This window comes from Nesoenas mayeri (genome assembly GCF_963082525.1).
Source record: "Nesoenas mayeri genome assembly, chromosome: 31".
Lineage (NCBI taxonomy): Eukaryota > Metazoa > Chordata > Aves > Columbiformes > Columbidae > Nesoenas > Nesoenas mayeri.
Window position 1 is genome coordinate 352,700 of NC_137567.1, and position 22,854 is coordinate 375,553.

The 22,854-nt window shown below is 58.4% G+C and overlaps 1 protein-coding gene across 1 annotated transcript in view; it reads right to left on the minus strand.

The window, feature by feature from the left end:
* Window positions 1-22,854, minus strand: part of WIZ (WIZ zinc finger) — a 57,874-nt gene that overhangs the window by 5,593 nt on the left and 29,427 nt on the right. Inside the window, 7 exon segments of the mRNA XM_080361377.1 lie at window positions 848-1,378; window positions 4,288-4,417; window positions 4,517-4,794; window positions 6,321-6,797; window positions 8,242-8,317; window positions 8,319-8,407; window positions 22,449-22,814. Of these exon segments, the coding sequence (XP_080217503.1) occupies window positions 848-1,378; window positions 4,288-4,417; window positions 4,517-4,794; window positions 6,321-6,797; window positions 8,242-8,317; window positions 8,319-8,407; window positions 22,449-22,814 (1,947 nt within the window).

Here is a 22,854-nt window from a genome sequence, read left to right on the forward strand (position 1 = left end):
TTGGTCTAAACCCCCACACCCCTGTATAAACACCCTCACCCTGGTCTAAACACCCTCACCCTGGTCTAAACACCCTCACCTTGGTCTAAACCCCCACACCCCTGTCTAAACTCCCCTCACTCTGGTCTAAACCCCCCTCACCCTGGTCTAAACCCCCACACCCCTGTCTAAGCCCCCCCAGGCTGGTCTAAAGCACCCCAGCCTAGCCTAAGCCCCCCCAGCCTGGTCTAAACACCCCTCACCCTGGTCTAAACACCCTCACCTTGGTCTAAACCCCCCCAGCCCCATCTAAACCCCCACACCCCTGTCTAAGCCCCCCCAGCCTGGTCTAAATCCTCCTCACCCTGGTCTAAACACCGTCACCTTGGTCTAAACCCCCCCAGCCCCGTCTAAACCCCCCCACCCCAATCTAAAGCCCCCCAGCCTGGTCTAAAGCCCCCCAGCCTGGTATAACCCCCCCCCGGCCTGGTCTAAAGCCCCCCAGCCTGGTCTAAACCCCTCCCAACCCTGATCTACCCACCCTAATTAAACCCCTCACCCCAATCTAACCCCTCCACCCCAATTAAACCCCCCACCCAATCTAACCCCTCCACCTCAATTAAACCCATCAACCCTATCTAACCCTTCCACCCCAATTTAATCCCACCCCCCCCCAAATTCTCCAAAATCTACAAATTGTGGAAATCCTCCTCATTTTCCAGCTCCCTGGGGGGGTCTGAACTGGGGAAGCCACCCAATAAACCAATGAGATTTGGCTTAAGGGGAAATGACACCCCCAAATCTCCACTTGGCCGCAGCACAGGGGGCGACACCGCGTCCCCCCGACCCGGTTCGGTCCCCCACTCACACGTGTGCGCGTGTTTCTCGTGCGCGGCCTTGGCCTTGAAGGGCAGCTCGCTCTGGATGAACGTCTTGTGCTTCACGTCGCCGGGAGGTCCCAACCGATCATCCGGTAGCGGCCGTTTGGCCGATAACGGCGTCAGGAAGCCACCGGTGGCTTTGGCGCTCAACGGCACCAACGTGATGTCCCGGCCGAGCGATGCGGCGCCGGGACCCGGTTTGCCCGGTCGCCCGCTTAACGCGGGTAAACCGAGACCCTGCAGGAGTTTACCGGGGGATTTGGGCTCCGACCCGTCGTCCCCGATGGATTTCGGGGGTTCGATGGCGGCGGGGTGCGGTTCTTTCTTGATAACGCACGGTTTGGTTTTCTTTTTGAGGATCTCGCGCAGGGTGTCGATGGGGGAGCCGTTGACCGACCACTCGGTCACCCCCATTTGGCGCAGGTGGGAGCGCGCGTGGCTCGACAAACCTTTGCGGTTCTCGAAGTATTCGCCGCAGAACTCGCAGCGGATGTCGCGCACCGGGTCGGCTCGGGAGGCTGTGGGGAGGAAACGGCGGCTTTGACGCCCCCCTGGGTGCTCAAAACCCCCGAAACCGCGACCCATGGGTGATGATGAGGCTCCGCAAGACCCCCGTGAGCCTGTTGTGGTGCGAAACCACGACCCATGGAAGCCAATGCAGCTCCCCCAAACCCCCGTGTCCCCATCCCGGTGCAAAACCACGACCCACAGATGGTGATGTGGCTCCCCAAGAGCCCCATGTTCCCACTGTGGTACAAACCATGACCCATGGAAGCCAACATAGGTCCCCAAGACCCCCGTGTCCCCATCCCAGTGCAAAATCACGACCCATAGAAGACAACGCGGCTCCCCCAGACCCCCGTGTCCCCATTGTGGTGCAAACCATGACCCATGGAAGCCAACATAGGTCCCCCCAGCCCCCCATGTCCCCATCCCAGTGCAAAACCACGACCCACGGATGCCGATGCAGCTCCCCCAGCCCCCCATGTCCCCATCCCAGTGCAAAACCACGACCCATAGAAGACGATGTGGCTCCTCCAGCCCCCCGTGTCCCCATTCTGGTGCAAAACCACGACCCACAGACGATAATGTGGCTCCCCAAGACCCCCGTGTTCCCACTGTGGTACAAACCATGACCCATGGAAGCCAACACAGCTCCCCCAGACCCCTATGTCCCCATCCCGGTGCAAAACCACGACCCACGGATGCCGATGCAGCTCCCCCAGCCCCCCGTGTCCCCATCCCGGTGCAAAACCACGACCCATAGAAGATGATGTGGCTCCCCTAGATCCCTGTGTCCCCATCCTGGTGCAAAACCATGACCCATAGAAGACGATGTGGCTTCCCCAGCCTCTGTGTCCCCATCCCGGTGCAAAACCACGACCCACAGATGATGATGTGGCTCCCCAAGAACCCCGTGACCCCATCCCAGTGCAAAACCACGACCCACAGATGACAATGCAGTTCACCCAAGCCCCCGTGTCCCCATCCTGGTGCAAAACCATGACCCACGGATGATGATGTGGGTCCCCAAGACCCCCATGTCCCCATCGTGGTGCAAACCATGACCCATGGAAGCCAACACAGGTCTCCCCAGCCCCCCATGTCCCCATCCCAGTGCAAAACCACGACCCACAGATGATGATGTGGCTCCCCCAGCCCCCCGTGACCCCATCCCAGTGCAAAATCACGACCCACAGATGACAATGCAGTTCACCCAAGTCCCCGTGTCTCCATCCTAGTGCAAAATCACGACCCATGGAATCCAACACAGCCCCCTCAGACCTCCATGTCCCCATCCCAGTGCAAAACCACGATCCATAGAAGACAATGCGGCTCCCCCAGACCCTCGTGTCCCATCCCGGTGCAAAACCATGACCCATAGAAGACGACATGGCTCCCTCAGATCCCGTGTCCCCATCCCGGTGTGAAACCACGACCCACAGATGATGATGTGGCTCCCCAAGACCCCCATGTCCCCATCCCGGTGCAAACCATGACCAATGGAAGCAAACACAGCTCCCCCAGACCCCCGTGTCCCCATCCCGGTGCAAACCACGACCCATGGAATCCAACACAGTCCCCTCAGACCCCCATGTCCCCATCCCAGTGCAAAACCACGACCCACAGAAGACAATGCGGCTACCCCAGCCCCCCGTGTCCCCATCCTGGTGCAAAACCATGACCCATAGAAGACGATGTGGCTCCCCCAGCCCCCCGTGTCCCCATCCCGGTGCAAAACCACGACCCACAGATGATGATGTGGCTCCCCCAGCCCCCCGTGTCCCCATCCTGGTGCAAAACCACGAACCATAGAAGATGATGTGGCTCCCCCAGACCCCTGTTTCTCCACCCCGGTGCAAAACCACGACCCATGGAATCCAACACAGTCCCCTCAGACCCCCATGTCCCCATCCCAGTGCAAAACCACGACCCATAGAAGACGATGTGGCTCCTCCAGCCCCTCGTGTCCCCATCCTGGTGCAAAACCACGACCCACAGATGATGATGTGGCCCTCTCAGACCCCCGTATCCCCACCACGGTGCAAAACCACGACCCACGGATGCCGATGCATCTCCCCCAGCCCCCCGTGTCCCCATCCTGGTGCAAAACCACGACCCACAGATGATGATGTGGCTCCCCAAGACCCCCGTGTCCCCATCCTGGTGCAAAACCACGACCCACAGATGATGATGTGGCTCCCCCAGACCCCCATGACCCCATCCCGGTGCAAAACCACGACCCATGGAATCCAACACAGCCCCCTCAGACCCCCGTGACCCCATCCCGGTGCAAAACCATGACCCATGGATGCCAATGCAGCTCCCCCAGCCCCCCGTGACCCCATCCCAGCGCGAAACCACGACCCACAGATGATGATGTGGCTCCCCAAGACCCCGTGTCCCCATCCTGGTGCAAACCATGACCAATGGAAGGTGACGTGGCTCTCCCAGAGCCCTGTGTCCCCATCCCGGTGCAAAACCACGACCCATGGAATCCAACACAGCCCCCTCAGACCCCCATGTCCCCATCCCAGTGCAAAACCACGACCCACAGACGATAATGTGGCTCCCCAAGACCCCCGTGTTCCCACTGTGGTACAAACCATGACCCATGGAAGCCAACACAGGTCCCCCCAGACCCCCATGTCCCCATCCCAGTGCAAAACCACGACCCACAGATGATGATGTGGCTCCCCAAGACCCCCATGACCCCATCCCAGTGCAAAACCACGACCCACAGATGATGATGTGGCTCCCCAAGACCCCCATGACCCCATCCCAGTGCAAAATCATGACCCACGGATGCCAATGCAGCTCCCCCAGCCCCCCGTGTCCCCATCCCGGTGCAAAACCACGACCCATAGAAGATGATGTGGCTTCCTCAGCCCCCCGTGTCCCCATCCAGCGCCACCCAGCGACTCACAGAGGTTGAGGGGCGACATGTCGTCCCGGGGGGCCCAGGCGGGGTCCGAGGGGTGCAGCTCCCCGTGCAGTCCTCCCGCCAGCATCTCCCGCTTGATTTCCATCCGCAGCTGATCTTGTTTGAGTTTCTTCTGCAAGGAGGGAGGAGAAAGGCCTGGAAACATCTTGCGGGCGGTGGGAGGTGGGGACGAGGTAGGAGAAGCCCCCACGGGGCTGCCGGGTGGCTGGACCTTCTTGCCGAGGGCGGGGATGTGAATGTCGCCGGCGCCGCGCGGTTCCAAAGGTCCCAGGAGGGTCTTGGCCATGGATTTGGGAGCGGGGGGGTTGTGCTGGGTGCGGCGTTTGAGGATCTCGCGCAGGGTGTCGATGGGGGAGCCGTTGACGTACCACTCGGTCACCCCCATCTGGCGCAGGTGGGAGCGCGCGTGGCTCGACAAACCTTTGCGGTTCTCGAAGTATTCGCCGCAGAACTCGCAGCGGATGTCGCGCACCGGCTCCGACCCCGAGGCTGCGGAGAGAGGGGGAGAACAGAGACATCGGCGGCGGTCGGACAGACGGACGCGGCCGGAGCCGGTCGCTGGACGCGCGGATGGGGAAGAGGAGGAGGAGGAAGACGACACGGGACACCAAAAACAAGGCGCAACCTGAACCAGCGGCACTGGGTGGGAAGGGGAAACTGAGGCACGACCCCACTGGGAACTGGAAAACCCCACGGTCAGATCCTCGTGCCGTGGTTTGGGATCTATTGGCCAGATCCTCGTGCTGTGGTTTGGGATCTGTCGGCCAGATCCTTGAGCTGCGGTTTGGGATCTGTCAGTCAGATCCTTGAGCCGTGGTTTGGGATCTGTCGGTCGGATCTTTGAGCTGCGGTTTGGGATCTGTCGGTCAGATCCTTGAGCTGCGGTTTGGGATCTGTCGGCCAGATCCTTGAGCTGCGGTTTGGGATCTGTTGGTCAGATCCTTGAGCCGTGGTTTGGGATCTGTTGGCCAGATTCTCGTGCCGTGGTTTGGGATCTATTGGCCAGATCCTCATGCCGCGGTTTGGGATCTACTGGCCAGATCCTTGTGCCGCGGTTTGGGATCTATTGGCCAGATCCTCGTGCCGCGGTTTGGGATCTGTCGGTCAGATCCTCGAGTCGCGGTTTGGGATCTATTGGCCAGATCCTCATGCCGTGGTTTGGGATCTGTCGGCCAGATCCTTGAGCCGCGGTTTGGAATCTGTCAGTCAGATCCTTGAGCCGCGGTTTGGGATCTGTCGGCCGGTTCCTCATGTCGCGGTTTGGGATCCATTGGCCAGATCCTTGAGCCGCGGTTTGGGATCTGTCGGCCAGATCCTTGAGCCGCAGTTTGGGATCCATTGGCCAGACCCTCATGCCGTGATTTGGGATCTGTCGGCCAGATCTTTGACCCACAGTTCGGGATCCATTGGCCAGATCCTTCAGCTGCGCTTTGGGCCCTGTCGGCTGGTTCCTCACGCCGCCGTTTGGGATGCACCAGCCAGCTTCTCATGCTGCAGTTTGGGATCCACCGGCCGCTCATCTGCTCCTACAGCTTCATTAGCAGGCAGCTTAACGACGATTAATCGCGGCAGCAGCTCCGAGATGAGCACAAAGTGTTTTCTTGCCCCTGCTCCCAGCATTTAAGGAGCCGCAAGGACGCCCCGGGGCCGAATGCAGCGTCTCCCTTCTCCGGTGGAGAATCGGCACCGTTTTTACCACCCCGGTGTTTTCCAGCTTGGGAAGATTGAAGCAGCGGCGATTTCACCGCCTGATGGCTCCAAAACCCTCGCGGGGGCAGAAAACCCCTGGTGGTCACACAATAAGCCACCGATGGAGCTTGGGGACAACAAGGGACGCGGTGGGGACGGCGTCGGGGACCGGCCAAACCCACCGTTTTGGTGCAGAGGGAAGAGACACGAAGGGCTCAGGGGGGTGGAAAATCAGTGAAACGCGATGGGGCGGCGCGTGTTCCCCCTGTTACCGAACGCCGCGAGAAACCGCCGAAGGGCAAATAGCAAAAAGCACAGCAACTCACTTAAATTGAGGGGTCCTTCCTCGTCCTGCGGCCACTGCGCCTTTGGGGAGCTCTGTAAAGGGCTCAACGACAGCTTGGAGCTTTTCTCCTCGGAGTTTTTAGGCGACGGGGACCCCGAAAGAGCCGCCGGCACCTTCTTGAGGCCGGGAGAAGCCGGGCGGGTGAGGGTTTTGGCGAAGCCGGGCGGGGATTTAATGGCTTTGTTGAGGGGAGCGTCGGGAGGGCGCTCGGCCAGCGGCAGCAGCGGCGGGCGGGCGGCGGATGCGTCTTTGGGGGGTTTTTTGGTGAGCAGGGGGACGCCGGGAGCACCACTGTTGGGTTTGTGCTTCATGAGCTCGTAGAGGAGGTCGATGGGGGCGCCGCTGCTCTCGGACTCGGCCACGCCGAGCTGGCGCAGGTGGGAGCGAGCGTGGCTGGACAGGCCCTTGCGCGTCTCGAAGCAGGCGCCGCACACCTCGCACGTCGTCAGGCTCTGGGCTGCGGGAGGTGAAGGGAAAAGGGTTAGGAAAGAGAAATGGGGGTTTTCGAAGGGAAAATGTGATGGAGAGACCAAAAAAAAATGGGGAAGAAGTGAAGGAAAATGAGGTTTTAAAGGGAAGTTTTAAAAGAGGTGGCAAAAGAGAAATTTGAAAAAGAAAGAGAAAGGAATTTAAAGAGAAAGGAATTTAAAGAGAAATATAATAAGGGCAAGTGTAGAGTGTTGATCTGGGCAGGAACAGCCCCAGGGTCCAGTGTGAGTTGGGGAATGAGCTGTTAGAGAACAGCGGGTCCTGGGGACAGCAGGGTGACCATGAGCCAGCACTGGGCCCTTGTGGCCAGGAAGCAAATGGGACCTGGGGGGGGCTAGAAGGGGGTGGTTGGTAGGTCAGAGAGGTTCTCCTGCCCCTCTGCTATGCCCTTTAGTTCAGATATTATCAAGATATACTTGGGGAACATATAGATATATATAAAATATAAACAGCTTTAGCACCCTGGGAACGCCCTATCTCATCTGATCTGGGAAGCTAAGCAGGGTCGGGCCCGGTCAGTGCTTGGATGGGAGACCACCAGAAGGCCAGTGGTACTTGGAATGGATTAGAAGGGGGTGGTGAGTAGGTCAGAGAGGTTCTCCTGCCCCTCTGCTCTGCCCTTGAGTAAAGGGTTTAGTTCAGATACTGTCAGGATATACTCGGGGAACATATATTTTATATATATATATGCAGCCATAGCACCCTGAGAACACCCCATCTCATCTGATGTGGGAAGCTAAGCAGGGTCGGGCCCGGTCAGTGCTTGGATGGGAGACCAATGGTACCTGGCGTGGGTTAGAAGGGGGGTGGTCAGTAGGTCAGAGAGGTTCTCCTGGCCCTCTACTCTGCCCTTTAGTTGAGATATTATCAAGATATACTTGGGGAATATATATATATACAAATATATATAATATATACAGCCATAGCACCCTGAGAATGCCCTATCTCGTCTGATGTGGGAAGCTAAGCAGGGTCGGGCCCGGTCAGTGCTTGGATGGGAGACCAGCTGGGAATAGCGGGTGCTGTAGGCTGAGCCAGCACTGGGCCCTTGTGGCCAGGAAGCCAATGGGACCTGGGGGGGATTAGAAGGGGGTGCTCAGTAGGTCAGAGAGGTTCTCCTGCTTCTTGTTAATTAGGAGGGGAACACTGTTAATTAGGAGGGGAACATTGTTAATTAGGAGGGGAAGGGTTGACTGGGGGGGTTTAGGATGGACACGTCGCTCCCGGTTTTAAGAGCGACTAGGGAATGCAAAGCAGCGATACTGGGGAGCAATGCGGCCGCCTGCTTAATTACAGGATTAATTAAGCAAAAGGACCTGACCCCCCCTGCTGGATTGTGTTAAACAAACACCCGCCGGGTTCCCCACGACAACGACTGTTGGAAATGAGGAAAAATGGGGTGAAATACTCACTTTTGGGGTCCTGGGGCTCCGGTTTGTTCCCAGGCGGCTCCGGGGAGAGTTTGGTCCCGATGCGGGGGGGGGGGCGGGTCCAGCTGCCCCCCGGGGGTGGGTTTTTTGGGGAGCGGAGGGGACCCCAACTCCATGGCCACCAAGTCGTCGTCCTCCGGAGCCAGGACTGCAAGAGAAGGACATTGTCACCCCGCCGGTGGGTAAATGTGACCGAGAGGGGTCACTAGGGGGGGGGTGGGGAGGATTTAAGGTGTTGCGCACAGGGGTGGGGGGTAAGGAGGGGACAATGGCCCCGGTGACAGGTGACACGGCGTTGAGACGCGGTGACGTGGTGGGTGGAAGGTCCCTTGGAGGGGACGGTGTTGGTTTCATGGGGTGACACTGATGGTGGCACCTCCCAACCAGGGAGGGAACAGGGAAGGTGACAGCTCTGACAGGTCCCTGTGGGGATGGGACAGGGACGGTGGCACCGCCCTACCAGGGAGGGGACACTGATGGTGGCACCTCCCTGTTGGGGAGGGACAAGGAAGGTGACACTTTCCTGTGGGGAAAGGGACAGAGCAGGTGGCACCTCCCTGTGGGGAGGGGACACTGATGGTGGCACCTCGCTGTAGCAGGGAGGACAGGGACAGTGGCATTTCCCTGTGGGGAGGGGACAGGGAAGGTGGCAGCTCCCTGTAGGGAAAGGGACAGGGACGGTGGCACCTCCCTACCAGGGAGGGGACAGTGACGGTGGCAGCTCCCTGTGGGAAGGGGGACACCGATGGTGGCACCTCCCTGTGGGGATAGGGACACTGATGGTGGCACCTCCCTGTGGGGAAGGGGACACCAGTGGTGGCACCTCACTGTGGGGAAGGGGACACTGATGGTGGCACCTCCCTGTGGGGAAGGGGACACCGATGGTGGCAGCTCATAGTGGGGAAGGGGACACCAATGGTGGCAGCTCCCTGTGGGGAAGGGGACACCGATGGTGGCACCTCCCTGTGGGGATAGGGACACTGATGGTGGCACCTCCCTGTGGGGAAGGGGACACCAGTGGTGGCACCTCACTGTGGGGAAGGGGACACTGATGGTGGCACCTCCCTGTGGGGAAGGGGACACCGATGGTGGCAGCTCATAGTGGGGAAGGGGACACCAGTGGTGGCACCTCCCTGTGGGGAAGGGGACAGAGCAGGTGGCACCTCATAGTGGGGAAGGGGACACCGATGGTGGCACCTCATTGTGGGGAAGGGGACAGAGCAGGTGGCACCTCCCTGTGGGGAAGGGGACACCAATGGTGGCACCTCCCTGTGGGGAAGGGGACACTGATGGTGGCACCTCACTGTGGGGAAGAGGACACTGATGGTGGCACCTCATAGTGGGGAAGGGGACAGAGCAGGTGGCACCTCCCTGTGGGGAAGGGGACACCAATGGTGGCACCTCACTGTGGGGAATGGGACACCGATGGTGGCACCTCGTAGTGGTGATGGGGACACCGATGGTGGCACCTCATAGTGGGGAAGGGGACACCGGTGGTGACACCTCATTGTGGGGAAGGGGACACCAGTGGTAGCACCTCGCTGTGGGGAAGGGGACACTGATGGTGGCACCTCACTGTGGGGATGGGGACACCGATGGTGGCACCTCCCTGTGGGGATGGGGACACTGATGGTGGCACCTCATAGTGGGGAAGGGGACACCAATGGTGGCACCTCCCTGTGGGGAAGGAGACACCGATGGTGGCACCTCATAGTGGGGAAGGGGACACCGATGGTGACACCTCGCTGTGGGGAAGGGGACACTGATGGTGACACCTCATTGTGGGGAAGAGGACAGAGCAAGTGGCACCTCCCTGTGGGGTGGGGGACACTGATGGCGGTACCTCATAGTGGGGAAGGGGACACTGATGGTGGCACCTCCCTGTGGGCAAGGGGACACCGATGGTGGCACCTCATAGTGGGGAAGGGGACACTGATGGTGGCACCTCCCTGTGGGGAAGGGGACATTGATGGTGGCACCTCATAGTGGGGAGGGGGACATTGATGGTGGCACCTCCCTGTGGGGAAGGGGACACTGATGGTGGCACCTCATAGTGGGGAGGGGGACATTGATGGTGGCACCTCCCTGTGGGGAGGGGGACACCGATGGTGGCACCTCACTGTGGGGATGAGGACACTGATGGTGGCACCTCGCTGTGGGGAAGGGGACACCAACAGTGGCACCTTGTAGTGGGGAAGGGGACACCGATGGTGGCACCTCGCTGTGGGGATGGGGACACCGATGGTGGCACCTCCCTGTGGGGAAGGGGACACTGATGGTGACACCTCACTGTGGGGAAGCGGACACCGATGGTGACACCTCGCTGTGGGGATGGGGACACCGATTGTGGCACCTCATAGTGGGGAAGGGGACACCAATGGTGGCACCTCATAGTGGGGATGGGGACACCAATGGTGGCACCTCATTGTGGGGAAGGGGACACCAATGGTGGCACCTCATAGTGGGGAAGGGGACACTGATGGTGACACCTCGCTGTGGGGAGGGGGACACCGATGGTGGCACCTCCCTGTGGGGAAGGGGACACTGATGGTGGCACCTTGTAGTGGGGAAGGGGACACCAACAGTGGCACCTTGTAGTGGGGAAGGGGACACCGATGGCGGCACCTCAATGTGGGGTGGGGGGCACCGATGGTGGCACCTCATTGTGGGCAAGGGGACACCAATGGTGGCACCTCATTGTGGGGAAGGGGACACCAATGGTGACACCTCGCTGTGGGGAAGGGGATACCGATGGTGGCACCTCCTGCCAGGGAGGGGACAAGGGAGGCGGCAGCTCCTTGGCCGGGGGCGGATGGGGCTGGGACGGGGAAGCGGCAGCTCGGTGTGGGGTCCTCGGCCGCCCCTCCCGGGCCCGGGGCCACGTCGGGCGCTGCCCCGGCCCCTCCGGCCGCCGCTTCCCAGCCCGGGGCGGTGCCGGGATTTGCATCCCCCCCCTCCCCGGATCGTGCCCCGTCCCCCCCGCAGCCGCTCCCAGGGGGGCGGGAAACGGGCTCCCCCTCCCCGCGCTGACACAACGAGCGGCCGGGCCGGGCCGGGCCGGGCCCAGGGGGTCCCGCCGGGGGCCCGGGAGGGACAAAGCGAGACCGGCGAACGGACAAAGGAGGGCGGCGGCTCCGCGACAGGCGCCTCCGCCGGGCTCCCCGCGCTGTTCCCCGGCAGGGCCGGGCCTGCGAGCGGCGGCGGCCCCGGGGCCGGGCCCGGCGCTGCGGAGGGGCCTGGGGGGTGGGGGGGGAGGGGGGGATGGGGGTGAGGGCCGCGGTTGGGCCCGGCGGGGCGGAGCCGGCGGAGGAAAAGGGGCGCTCACCCGGCTCGGGCGCCGCCTCGGGCTCGGGTTCGCCGTCCCCACCCCGGTCCCGGTCCCGGGGTCGCGGCGCCGCCGCCGCTTTTGTCACTTTAGGCTGCGAGGAGGTGGAGGCCGCCATCTTGGCTCCGGCACATGCGGGGCGGCCGCAAGGCGGCCAGGCCGAGCGCCGAGCGGCGCCCGCGCGCGCGCGCGCCCCGCCAGGTCGAGCGGTCGAGCGCCGAACTGACAGGATCAGTGTCAGGGGTTGGAAGGGACCTCAAAGCTCATCCATCCAACCCCCCCGAGCGGGAACACCCGGCTGAGGTGACACAGGAACGTGTCCCTGTCCTTGAACTTGAACTGAGGGGCCACAACTGGACACACTATTCCAGATGTGACACAATATTCCAGGTGTGGCCTCCCCAAGGTAGAGCAGAGGGGCAGGAGAACCTCTCTGACCTACTGACCATCCCCTTCTAGTGGCCCCCAGGTACCACTGGTCTCCCATCCAAGCACTGACCGGGCCCGACCCTGCTTAGCTTCCCAGATCAGACAAGACTGGGCGGTCTCAGGGTGCTATGGCTGTATATATTAAATATGTGTACATATATATGTTCCCCAAGTATATCTTGATTATATCTGAACTAAAGGACAGAGTAGAGGGGCAGGAGAACCTCTCTGACCCACTGAGCACCCCCTTCTAATCCCCCCCCAGGTCCCATTGGCTTCCTGGCCACAAGGGCCCAGTGCTGGCTCAGCCCACAGCACCCGCTATTCCCAGCTGGTCTCCCATCCAAGCACTGACCGGGCCTGACCCTGCTTAGCTTCCCAGATCAGACGAGATGGGGCGTTCTCAGGGTGCTATGGCTGCATATATATATATATATATATATATATATGTTCCCCAAGTATATCTTGATAATATCTGAACTAAAGGGCAGAGCAGAGGGGCAGGAGAACCTCTTTGACCTACTGACCACCCCCTTCTAATCTACCCCAGGTACCACTGGTCTCCCATCCAGTCACTAACCGGGCCCGACCCTGCTTAGCTTCCCACATCAGATGAGATCAGGTGATCTCAGGGTGCTATGGCTACATATATTATATATATATGTTTATATGTTCCTCAAGTATATCCTGATGGTATCTGAACTAAACTCATTTCAAGGGCAGAGTAGAGGGGCAGGAGAACCTCTCTGACCTACTGACCACCCCCTTCTAATGCCCCCCAGGTACCACTGGTCTCCCATCCAGTCACTGACCGGGCCCGACCCTGCTTAGCTTCCCAGATCAGATGAGATCGGCTATTCCTAGGATGCTATGGTTGTATACATATCATACACATATACATATGTATATATATAAATATGTTCTCCAAGTATATCTAATAGTGATAGACCAGGGACAAAGGGCTCCATGGCGGGGACCCCTCATCCTGGCGCTTATTCCTGGGGAGCAGAGCCTGATTCCCCCCATTCCAACCTCCTCTCAGAGCTCACCAGGTCCCCCCCTCAGCCAATCTGGGGGGGATCACCCGGGCGAAATTCGGGCTAAAAACCCATCTCTGGCTGAACATTCATCTCAAACCCAACACACGAGATCCCTGTCGGTGGAAATGACCCGAGAAAAGACGATACGGGGGAGAACGGGCGGCGTGGGAGGGAGGGAAGCGAAGCGGGAGGCCAACGGGACCGTCTCCGTAACCTGGAACTTGAGAAAGGAATCAAAGAGGCTGGAAAGTAGGTCAGGCTGCGAGTGCAGAAAGAACAAGCACGGAGGAACAAAAATAAGCAGAAAAAACGACAAAAGGAGAGCGTGACCTGAGAACCGTGACGCCAAGAGCGGCCGCTTTGACTCTCCAGCCCTCCCCGAGCTCAATGGGACCCCAACGGGCTTGGAGGGCGACCTTGGTGGCACTTGGGGACCTCCAGAAGGTGTTTTGAACCTCTGTTCATCCGCGATTAACGCGGGAGGACGGGGAGGACAAAAGGCCACGGCCACAAAGCCTCTTGATTCCTCGCCGGGGTGAAACCGCAATGAATCGGGGGGAAGTGAAGGTCGGAGTGGAAATCAGAGCCGTAAAATCGACAATAAATGTCCTTTTCCAGCGCTGGTTGTGCTGGTGGAAGAGCCTTCGCTTCCTTATCTTCTCCAGCTTGTCGCTGAACCCGGCACCCCGAAATCATGGGGTTAAAAGAGATGGGAGACGGAACCCGAGCGGCTGTGGGGTCTCTGCTACTTTAGGGTCACCCCTAAATCGCTTTTGGACCCTTAATGTTCAGAACTCGTGGCCAAAGGGCCACCCGTGGCCTGGGATAGCGTGGCCGTGGTCCCACATCTTGGGGTGACCGTCACCTTGAGTCCTGAGGGCACTTTGGGGCTCCGTGATCTAAGGAGGCTGGAAAATCTGATGGTTTGTCCCAAGGAGATGGGGAAAGGACTGGGAAGGTTCTGGAAGGAGCTGGGGACACTGGGGTTGGTCACCATGGAGAAGAGGGGACGCAGAGGTGACCCCATGGCTGTTTGTGGCTTCCTGGGGGTGCGGGAGCGGGTTGGGATGGGGAATCGTTCCCTGAGCTCAGGGCACCCAATGGATCCCCTCGCTCCTCTAAAAACATCCAACCGACCCTCTCCATCCCCTAAATACATCCAAATGATCCTCTCATTCCCTTGAACACCCAGGGAATCATTCCAGGAGCTCAGGGCATCCAATCGACCCTCTCCCTCCCCTAAAACCATCCAACCAACCCTCTCCCTCTCCTCAATACATCCAACTGACCCTCTCCCTCCCCTAAATACATCCAAATGACCCTCTCATTCCCTTAAACACCCAGGGAATCATTCCCTGAGCTCAGGGCGTCCAACCGACCCTCTCCCTCCCCTAAAAACATCCAACTGACCCTCTCATTCCCTTAAACACCCAGGGAATCATTCCCTGAGCTCACAGCATCCAACCGACCCTCTCCCTCCCCTAAAACCATCCAACTGACCCTCTCCCTCCCCTAAAACCATCCAACCAACCCTCTCCCTCCCCTAAAACCATCCAACCGACCCTCTTCCTCCCCTAAATATCCAGGGAATCATTCCCTGAGCTCAGGGCATCCAACTGACCCTCTCACTCCCCTAAAAACATCCAACTGACCCTCTCATTCCCTTAAACACCCAGGGAATCATTCCTTGAGCTCAGGGCATCCAACGGACCCTCTCCCTCTCCTAAATACACCCAACTGACCCTCTTCCTCCCCTAAATATCCAGGGAATCATTCTCTGAGCTCAGGGCATCCAACCGACCCTCTCACTCCCCTAAAACCATCTAACCAACCCTCTCCCTCCCCTAAAACCATCCAACTGACCCTCTCATTCCCTTAAACACCCAGGGAATCATTCCCTGACCTCAGGGCATCCAACTGACCCTCTCCCTCCCCTAAAAACATCCAACTGACCCTCTTCCTCTCCTAAATATCCAGGGAATCATTCCCTGAGCTCATAATATCCAACTGACCCTCTCTCTCCCCTAAAAACATCCAACTGACCCTCTTCCTCTCCTAAATATCCAGGGAATCATTCCCTGAGCTCACAGCATCCAACCAACCCTCCCCCTCCCCTAAAACCATCCAACCAACCCTCTCCCTCCCCTCAATACATCCAACCAACCCTCTCCCTCCCCTAAAACCATCCAACCGACCCTCTTCCTCCCCTAAATATCCAGGGAATCATTCCCTGAGCTCAGGGCATCCAACCGACCCTCTCCCTCCCCTAAAAACATCCAACTGACCCTCTTCCTCTCGTAAATATCCAGGGAATCATTCCCTGAGCTCATAATATCCAACTGACCCTCTCCCTCCCCTAAAAACATCCAACTGACCCTCTTCCTCTCCTAAATATCCAGGGAATCATTCCCTGAGCTCATAATATCCAACTGACCCTCTCCCTCCCCTAAAACCATCCAACCAACCCTCTCCCTCCCCTCAATACACCCAACTGACCCTCTTCCTCCCCTAAATATCCAGGGAATCATTCCCTGAGCTCAGGGCATCCAACTGACCCTCTCACTCCCCTAAAAACATCCAACTGACCCTCTCATTCCCTTAAACACCCAGGGAATCATTCCTTGAGCTCACAGCATCCAACCGACCCTCTCCCTCTCCTAAATACACCCAACTGACCCTCTTCCTCCCCTAAATATCCAGGGAATCATTCCCTGAGCTCAGGGCATCCAACCGACCCTCTCACTCCCCTAAAACCATCCAACCGACCCTCTCTCTCCCCAAAAAACCCAGGGAATCGTTCCCTGAGCTCACAGCATCCAACTGACCTTCTCCAGTCCCTAAAAACATCCAACCAACCCTCTCACTCCCCTAAAAACATCCAACCAACCCTCTCCCTTCCCTAAAACCATCCAACTGACCCTCTTCCTCTCCTAAATATCCAGGGAATCATTCCTTGAGCTCACAACATCCAACTGACCCTCTCCCTCCCCTAAAACCATCCAACCAACCCTCTCCCTCCTCTAACACCCCGCGATGTCCTTTCACATGGCGAACCGGCCACCGCCGTCTCCGGCGCCGCGTGGTGTGGAAGCCGAGCAGCAAACCAACACCTCCTCCTGTCCCTCAACACCATAAAACCCCGTTACCCCAACGCGGGGGCGGACGCGGAGGAGAAACACATGTCGGGATGGTAGGAGAGGCCGCGAGGAGTTAAACCCAGAAGAAAACAGGGGGAGGATGACGGATTCGGAGGAGGATGCGATTGCCCAACGCGTCGCGGTGCCTGCCAAGAACACCACGTGTGCTGCGGGGCGGCTGCCAAGGGCTGCGGAGCCGCGAGACGCCGACGGTTGGGTTTTAAGCTGTATAAAAGCGAACGTCGCAACCCTCAGAGCCCGTCCTGGATCAAGCTCCGGCGCCGAGCGCGGTGAACACATCGGGGACCGTCGAGGGGCTGAAATCGGGAGCAAAAAGGAGGAGGGGGAAAGATTTGGGTGTAGGGAAGAGCCAGAAACTTGTCGGTGTTTATTGCGGGGAAAACGCACGGTGGTGGATTTAAATATGAAAAGGTCTGTGTCTGGAGGGGATTTGGTTACAAGCCGTCGTGACCAAAGCGCTGCCGGCACCGCCAATGGGAACAGCGGCACCGGGATAAGGAAACAGCGGCACCACGAACGGGAACACCGGCACCGTGATAAGGAAACAGCGGCACCACAAACGGGAACACCGGCACTGTGATAAGGAAACAGCGGCACCGCGAACGGGAACACCAGCACCGTGATAAGGAAACACCGGCACTGTGATAAGGAAACAGCGGCACCGCAAACGGGAACACCGGCACAATGATAAGGAAACAGCAGCACTGCGAACGGGAACACCGGCACCGTGATAAGGAAACAGCGGCACCGTGATAAGGAAACACCGGCACTGTGATAAGGAAACAGCGGCACCGCAAACGGGAACACCGGCACAATGATAAGGAAACAGCGGCACTGCGAACGGGAACACCGGCACCGTGATAAGGAAACAGCGGCACCGTGATAAGGAAACACCGGCACTGTGATAAGGAAACAGCGGCACCGCAAACGGGAACACCGGCACAATGATAAGGAAACAGCGGCACTGCGAACGGGAACACCGGCACCGTGATAAGGAAACAGCGGCACCGTGATAAGGAAACACCGGCACTGTGATAAGGAAACAGCGGCACCGCAAACGGGAACACCGGCACAATGATAAGGAAACAGCGGCACTGCGAACGGGAACACCGGCACCGTGATAAGGAAACAGCGGCACCGCGAACGGGAACACCGGCACAATGATAAGGAAACAGCGGCACCGCGAACGGGAACACCGGCACTGTGATAAGGAAACAGCGGCACCGCAAACGGGAACACCGGCACTGTGATAAGGAAACAGCGGCACCGCGAACGGAAACACCGGCACAATGATAAGGAAACAGCGGCACTGTGAACGGGAACACCGGCACCGTGATAAGGAAACAGCGGCACCGCGAACGGGAACACCAGCACCACAAACGGGAAGACCGGCACTGTGATAAGGAAACAGCGGCACCGCAAACGGGAACACCGGCACTGTGATAAGGAAACACCGGCACCGTGATAAGGAAACAGTGGCATCGCAAACGGGAACACCGGCACCGTGATAAGGGAACAGCGTCACCGCCAATGGGAACACCGGCACTGTGATAAGGAAACAGCAGCACCGGGATAAGGAAACAGCGGCACCATGATAAGGAAACAGCAGCACCGCGAACGGGAACACCGGCACCGTGAGAAGGATACACCAGCACCGCAAACGGGAACACCAGCACTGTGATAAGGAAACAGCAGCACCGTGAATGGGAAGACCGGCACCGTGAACGGGAACACCGGCACAATGATAAGGAAACAGCGGCACCGTGAACGGGAACACCAGCACCGGGATAAGGAAACAGCGGCACCGGGATAAGGAAACAGCGGCACCGGGATAAGGAAACAGCAGCACCATGATAAGGAGACAGCGGCACCGTGAATGGGAACACTGGCACCGTGATAAGGAAACACCGGCACTGTGATAAGGAAACAGCGGCACTGCAAACGGGAACATCGGCACCGTGATAAGGAAACAGCGGCACCATGATAAGGAAACAGCAGCACAGCGAATGGGAAGACCGGCACCACGAACGGGAACACCGGCACTGTGAGAAGGAAACAGCAGCACCGTGAGAAGGAAACAGCAGCACCGAGATAAGGAAACACCGGCACCGTGATACGGAAACAGCGGCACCGCGAATGGGAACACCGGCACCGTGATAAGGAAACAGCGGCACCGCAAACGGGAACACCGGCACCAGGATAAGGAAACAGCGGCACCAGGATAAGGAGACAGCGGCACCGTGAATGGGAACACTGGCACTGTGATAAGGAAACAGCGGCACCGCGAACGGGAACACCGGCACCGCCACACGGAGCGGCTGCCACGGCACAGGGAGCTGGTAGCAAGACATGGAGCTGCTGGCACAGTGACATGGAGCCACCGACCATGACATGGAGCCACCAACCATGACATGGAGCCATCAGCCGAGACATGGAGCCACCGACCATGACATGGAGCCACCATCCCAGACGTGGAGCCACCAACCATGACATGGAGCCACCAACCATGACATGGAGCCACCATCCCAGACATGGAGCCACCATCCCAGACATGGAGCCATCAGCCGAGACACGGAGCCACTGGCACCGTAACGCACAGCCACCAGTCAAGACATGGAGCCACCAACTAAGACATGGAGCTACCAGCACCATGACACGGAGCCACCAGTCAAGACACAGAGCTGCTGGCACAGTGACATGGAGCCACCAACCATGACATGGAGCCATCAGCTGAGACACGGAGCCACTAGCGCCATGACACACAGACACCAGGCAAGACATGGAGCCACCAGCACTGTGACATGGAGCCACCAGCCATGACATGGAACCACTGACCAAGACATGGAGCCAGCAGCACCCTGACATGGAGCCACCGACCATGACATGGAGCCTCTAGCCAAGACACAGAGCCACCAACCATGCCATGGAGCCTCTGGCCAAGATATGGAGCCACCAACCATGACATGGAGCTTCTAGCCAAGACACGGAGCCACCAACCATGACATGGAGCCTCTGGCCAAGACATGGAGCCACCAATCATGACATGGAGCCTCTGGCCAAGACACGGAGCCACCGACCATGACATGGAGCCTCTAGACAAGACACAGAGCCACCAACCATGACATGGAGCCTCTGGCCAAGACACGGAGCCACCAACCATGACATGGAGCCACCAACCATGACATGGAGCCTCTAGCCAAGACATGGAGCCACCAACCATGACATGGAGCCTCTGGCCAAGACACGGAGCCACCAACCATGACATGGAGCCACCGACCATGACACGGAGCCACCGACCATGACACGGAGCCACCGACCATGACACGGAGCCTCTGGCCAAGACATGGAGTCACTGACCATGACATGGAGCCTCTGGCCAAGACACGGAGCCACCAACCATGACATGGAGCCACCAACCATTACACAGATCCCCCAGCACCACAACCCCCAGTGCGGAGCGACCGCTGACTCCTCACACCATCACCACTCGCTACCAGCCCGCAACTCGTTAACGGTGCTTCCACCCCTCTGTAATTAGCACCACTGCAAGTAGAGGCCGCCCAGGCGGGGCTGGCAAAGAGACCATTGCCGGCTCGGCAACGAGACCACGAGGCTTTTGAGCCGTCCCCGCGAGCTCGGGAGCGTCACCGAGAGGCATCAAAGCCGCTCGCAATCGCGATCACCACGGGCTTTGCTGTGCCCGCTCTGGTTACACCAGGTTGCCGGGCTGATGGGTTTGGAAAGGTTTTAAATACACCCATTTTCTTAGCGTTTTGCCCCAAAGACACACTCGTAAGGGAATAAATACCGAGCGATTTTAACGCATGAGCGCGGATTAAGCGGCTCTTGTGTAGGTCACGCGCATCCCGCGCCCGTCCTCAACCTCACCCGGGTTTAAATACTGGAGCAGAGCACAATTCAGCTCCAATTCAACTATTTTTACCTAGAAGGACAATTCCCAACCCAATTTCACCCACCAGCAAAGAGCAGGAGACGCTCGAGTCCCTGGGGGCTGAAAACCAGTCGAGTGCTGTTGGCTGAGCAGATGAGCAAGATCCTATTTCAAGATGTGACCCATTTTTAAAAGCGCCTCATTAACCTCTTCTTGCACTTATCACCGAGACGTTTTCCACCCTTCTTAACCCCAAAATCCCCACGCCATGGGTTGTAAAACAAGCGGCGCGATCTCGTGCCGGTGAATTTTGGCCACCGAGAACCCCAAAATCGCCGCGTTGATGGTTGCGGCCGGTAGGACCACCCAGCTCCTTTGGTCGCTCTTCACCATCCCAACTTTGCCGTGCCAAGGAAGAAGAGTTTGGGGGTGTTGGCGTGTTAATTCGCGCTCGTTAAGCTCAAAGACTCAATGACCGGCTCGTTGATATTTCAATTAAATAGCTAAGAGACAATTAGGCTGAGTGGAACCCAAGGAGAAGATTCAAGATGCCGCCAGAAGCACCAACATCAGTTGGTTTTCCTAATGGATGGTTTTTAGTCCTTAGAAGAATTAACGTGGCCAAGTTTTTGGTGCAGACTCTGGGGTTTTGGAGCTTTACAAGGAAGGGGAACCCGGGAGATGTTTGGGACGGACTCTGAGTTGGAACAGATGATGTTGTTTGAATCGTCTGGAGCTCCAGGGATGGAGTGGGACCCAAATCCACATGGGAATGACCCTTCACGGTAACATAAGACCGATGGAAAATACAAAACCAAGCACCAGCGACCACGTTCTCCTCCGGCCACGATTTGTGAAGCTTTAGGGGTTTCCCCCGTGGAAACCTTCACAGTATCACAGTATGTTTGGGATTGGAAGGGACCTCAAAAGCTCATCCAGTGCAATCTCCCCATGGAGCAGGAACACCCAGATGAGGTCGCACAGGAACATGTCCAGGTGGGTTTGAATGTCTCCAGACAAGGAGACTCCACACCCCCTGGGTACCCCGTTCCAGGCTCCGTCACCCCCACTGAGAAGCAGTTTCTTCTCAAATTTAAGTGGAACCTCTTGTGTTCCAGCTTGATCCCATTACCCCTTGTCCTATCACTGTTTCCCACCCAGAAGAGCCTGGCTCCGTCCTCGTGGCACTCACCCTTTAGATATTGATAAACATTAATAAGGTCACCCCTCAGTCTCCTCTTCTCCAAACTAAAGAGCCCCAGCTCCCTCATTCTTTCTTCATAAGGGAGATGCTCCACTCCCTTCATCATCTTGGTTGCCCTACGCTGGACCCTTTCCAGCACTTCCCTTCTGGAACTGAGGGGCCACAACTGGACACAATATTCCAGATGTGGCCTCACCAGGGCGGAGTAGAGGGGCAGGAGAACCTCTCTGACCTACTGAGCATCCCCTTCTAATCCCCCCCAGGTCCCATTGGCTTCCTGGCCACAAGGGCCCAGTGCTGGCTCAGCCCACAGCACCCGCTATTCCCAGCTGGTCTCCCATCCAAGCGCTGACCGGGCCCGACCCTGCTTAGCTTCCCACATCAGATGAGATGGGGTATTCTCAGGGTGCTATGGCTCTATGTTATATATATGTGTATATATATGTTCCCCAAGTATATCCTGATAATATCTGAACTAAAGGGCAGAGCAGAGGGGCAGGAGAACCTCTCTGACCTACTGACCACCCCCTTCTAACCCACCCCAGGTACCATTGGTCTCCCATCCAAGCACTGACCGGGCCCGACCCTGCTTAGCTTCCCAGATCAGATGAGATGGGGCGTTCTCAGGGTGCTATGGCTGTATAGGTTATATATATGTGTATATATATATGTTCCCCAAGTATATCCTGAGAGTACCTGAACTAAATCTTTTTCAAGGGCAGAGCAGAGGGGCAGGAGAACCTCTCTGACCTACTGACCACCCCCTTCTAATCCCCCCCAGGTCCCATTGGCTTCCTGGCCACAAGGGCCCAGGGCTGGCTCATGGTCACCCTGCTGTCCCCAGGACCCCCAGGTCCCTTTCCCCTACGCTTCTCTCTAATATGTAATTTCCCAACCTATACTGGACCCTGGGGCTGTTCCTGCCCACATCAAGACTCTACACTTTCCCTTGTTCCTAATAAATAGGTTTTCCCAATGCCAAAGCCCGAAGATGCAAAACTGGGACGTGACCCCCTCGGGAGCCCCGTGTGCCCCCAAAGCACCATCAGATCTCGCAGGACGCAGAGGGATAAACCAAGCGCGGTTACGCCGGTTCAACCACCACGACGCGACGGTTGGGGGTGGTTATGGAGCCACTCACCGTCTCTGTAGGACTGCAGGGACTCGTCGGGCCAGGCTGTGGGGAACGGGGACAGCGGGGACCGCGGGACGCTGCCCTCGGACATGGGGGTGATGCTCTTGCGAGGGGCGAAGCCGTGAGGGTCCCTGTCGCGGTTGGGGGACGAGGGCTCGGCCGCCATGGCCGCCTGAAGCAGCGGGTGCTCCGAGGAGTTGGCCAAGAGCTCCTTGAGGATGTTGATGGGCGAGACGGTGAGTTCCCAATTGGTGATGCCGAAATCACGCAGGTGGGCTCTGGCGTGGCTGGAGAGCCCGGCGCGCGTGTCGAAGCCGGCGCCGCAGAACTCGCACCGCATCAGGCTGAACGTGCTCGGGTCGAAGTTGGCGACTGCGGAGAGAAGGGGAGAGCGTCAACGGCGCCGCCAACA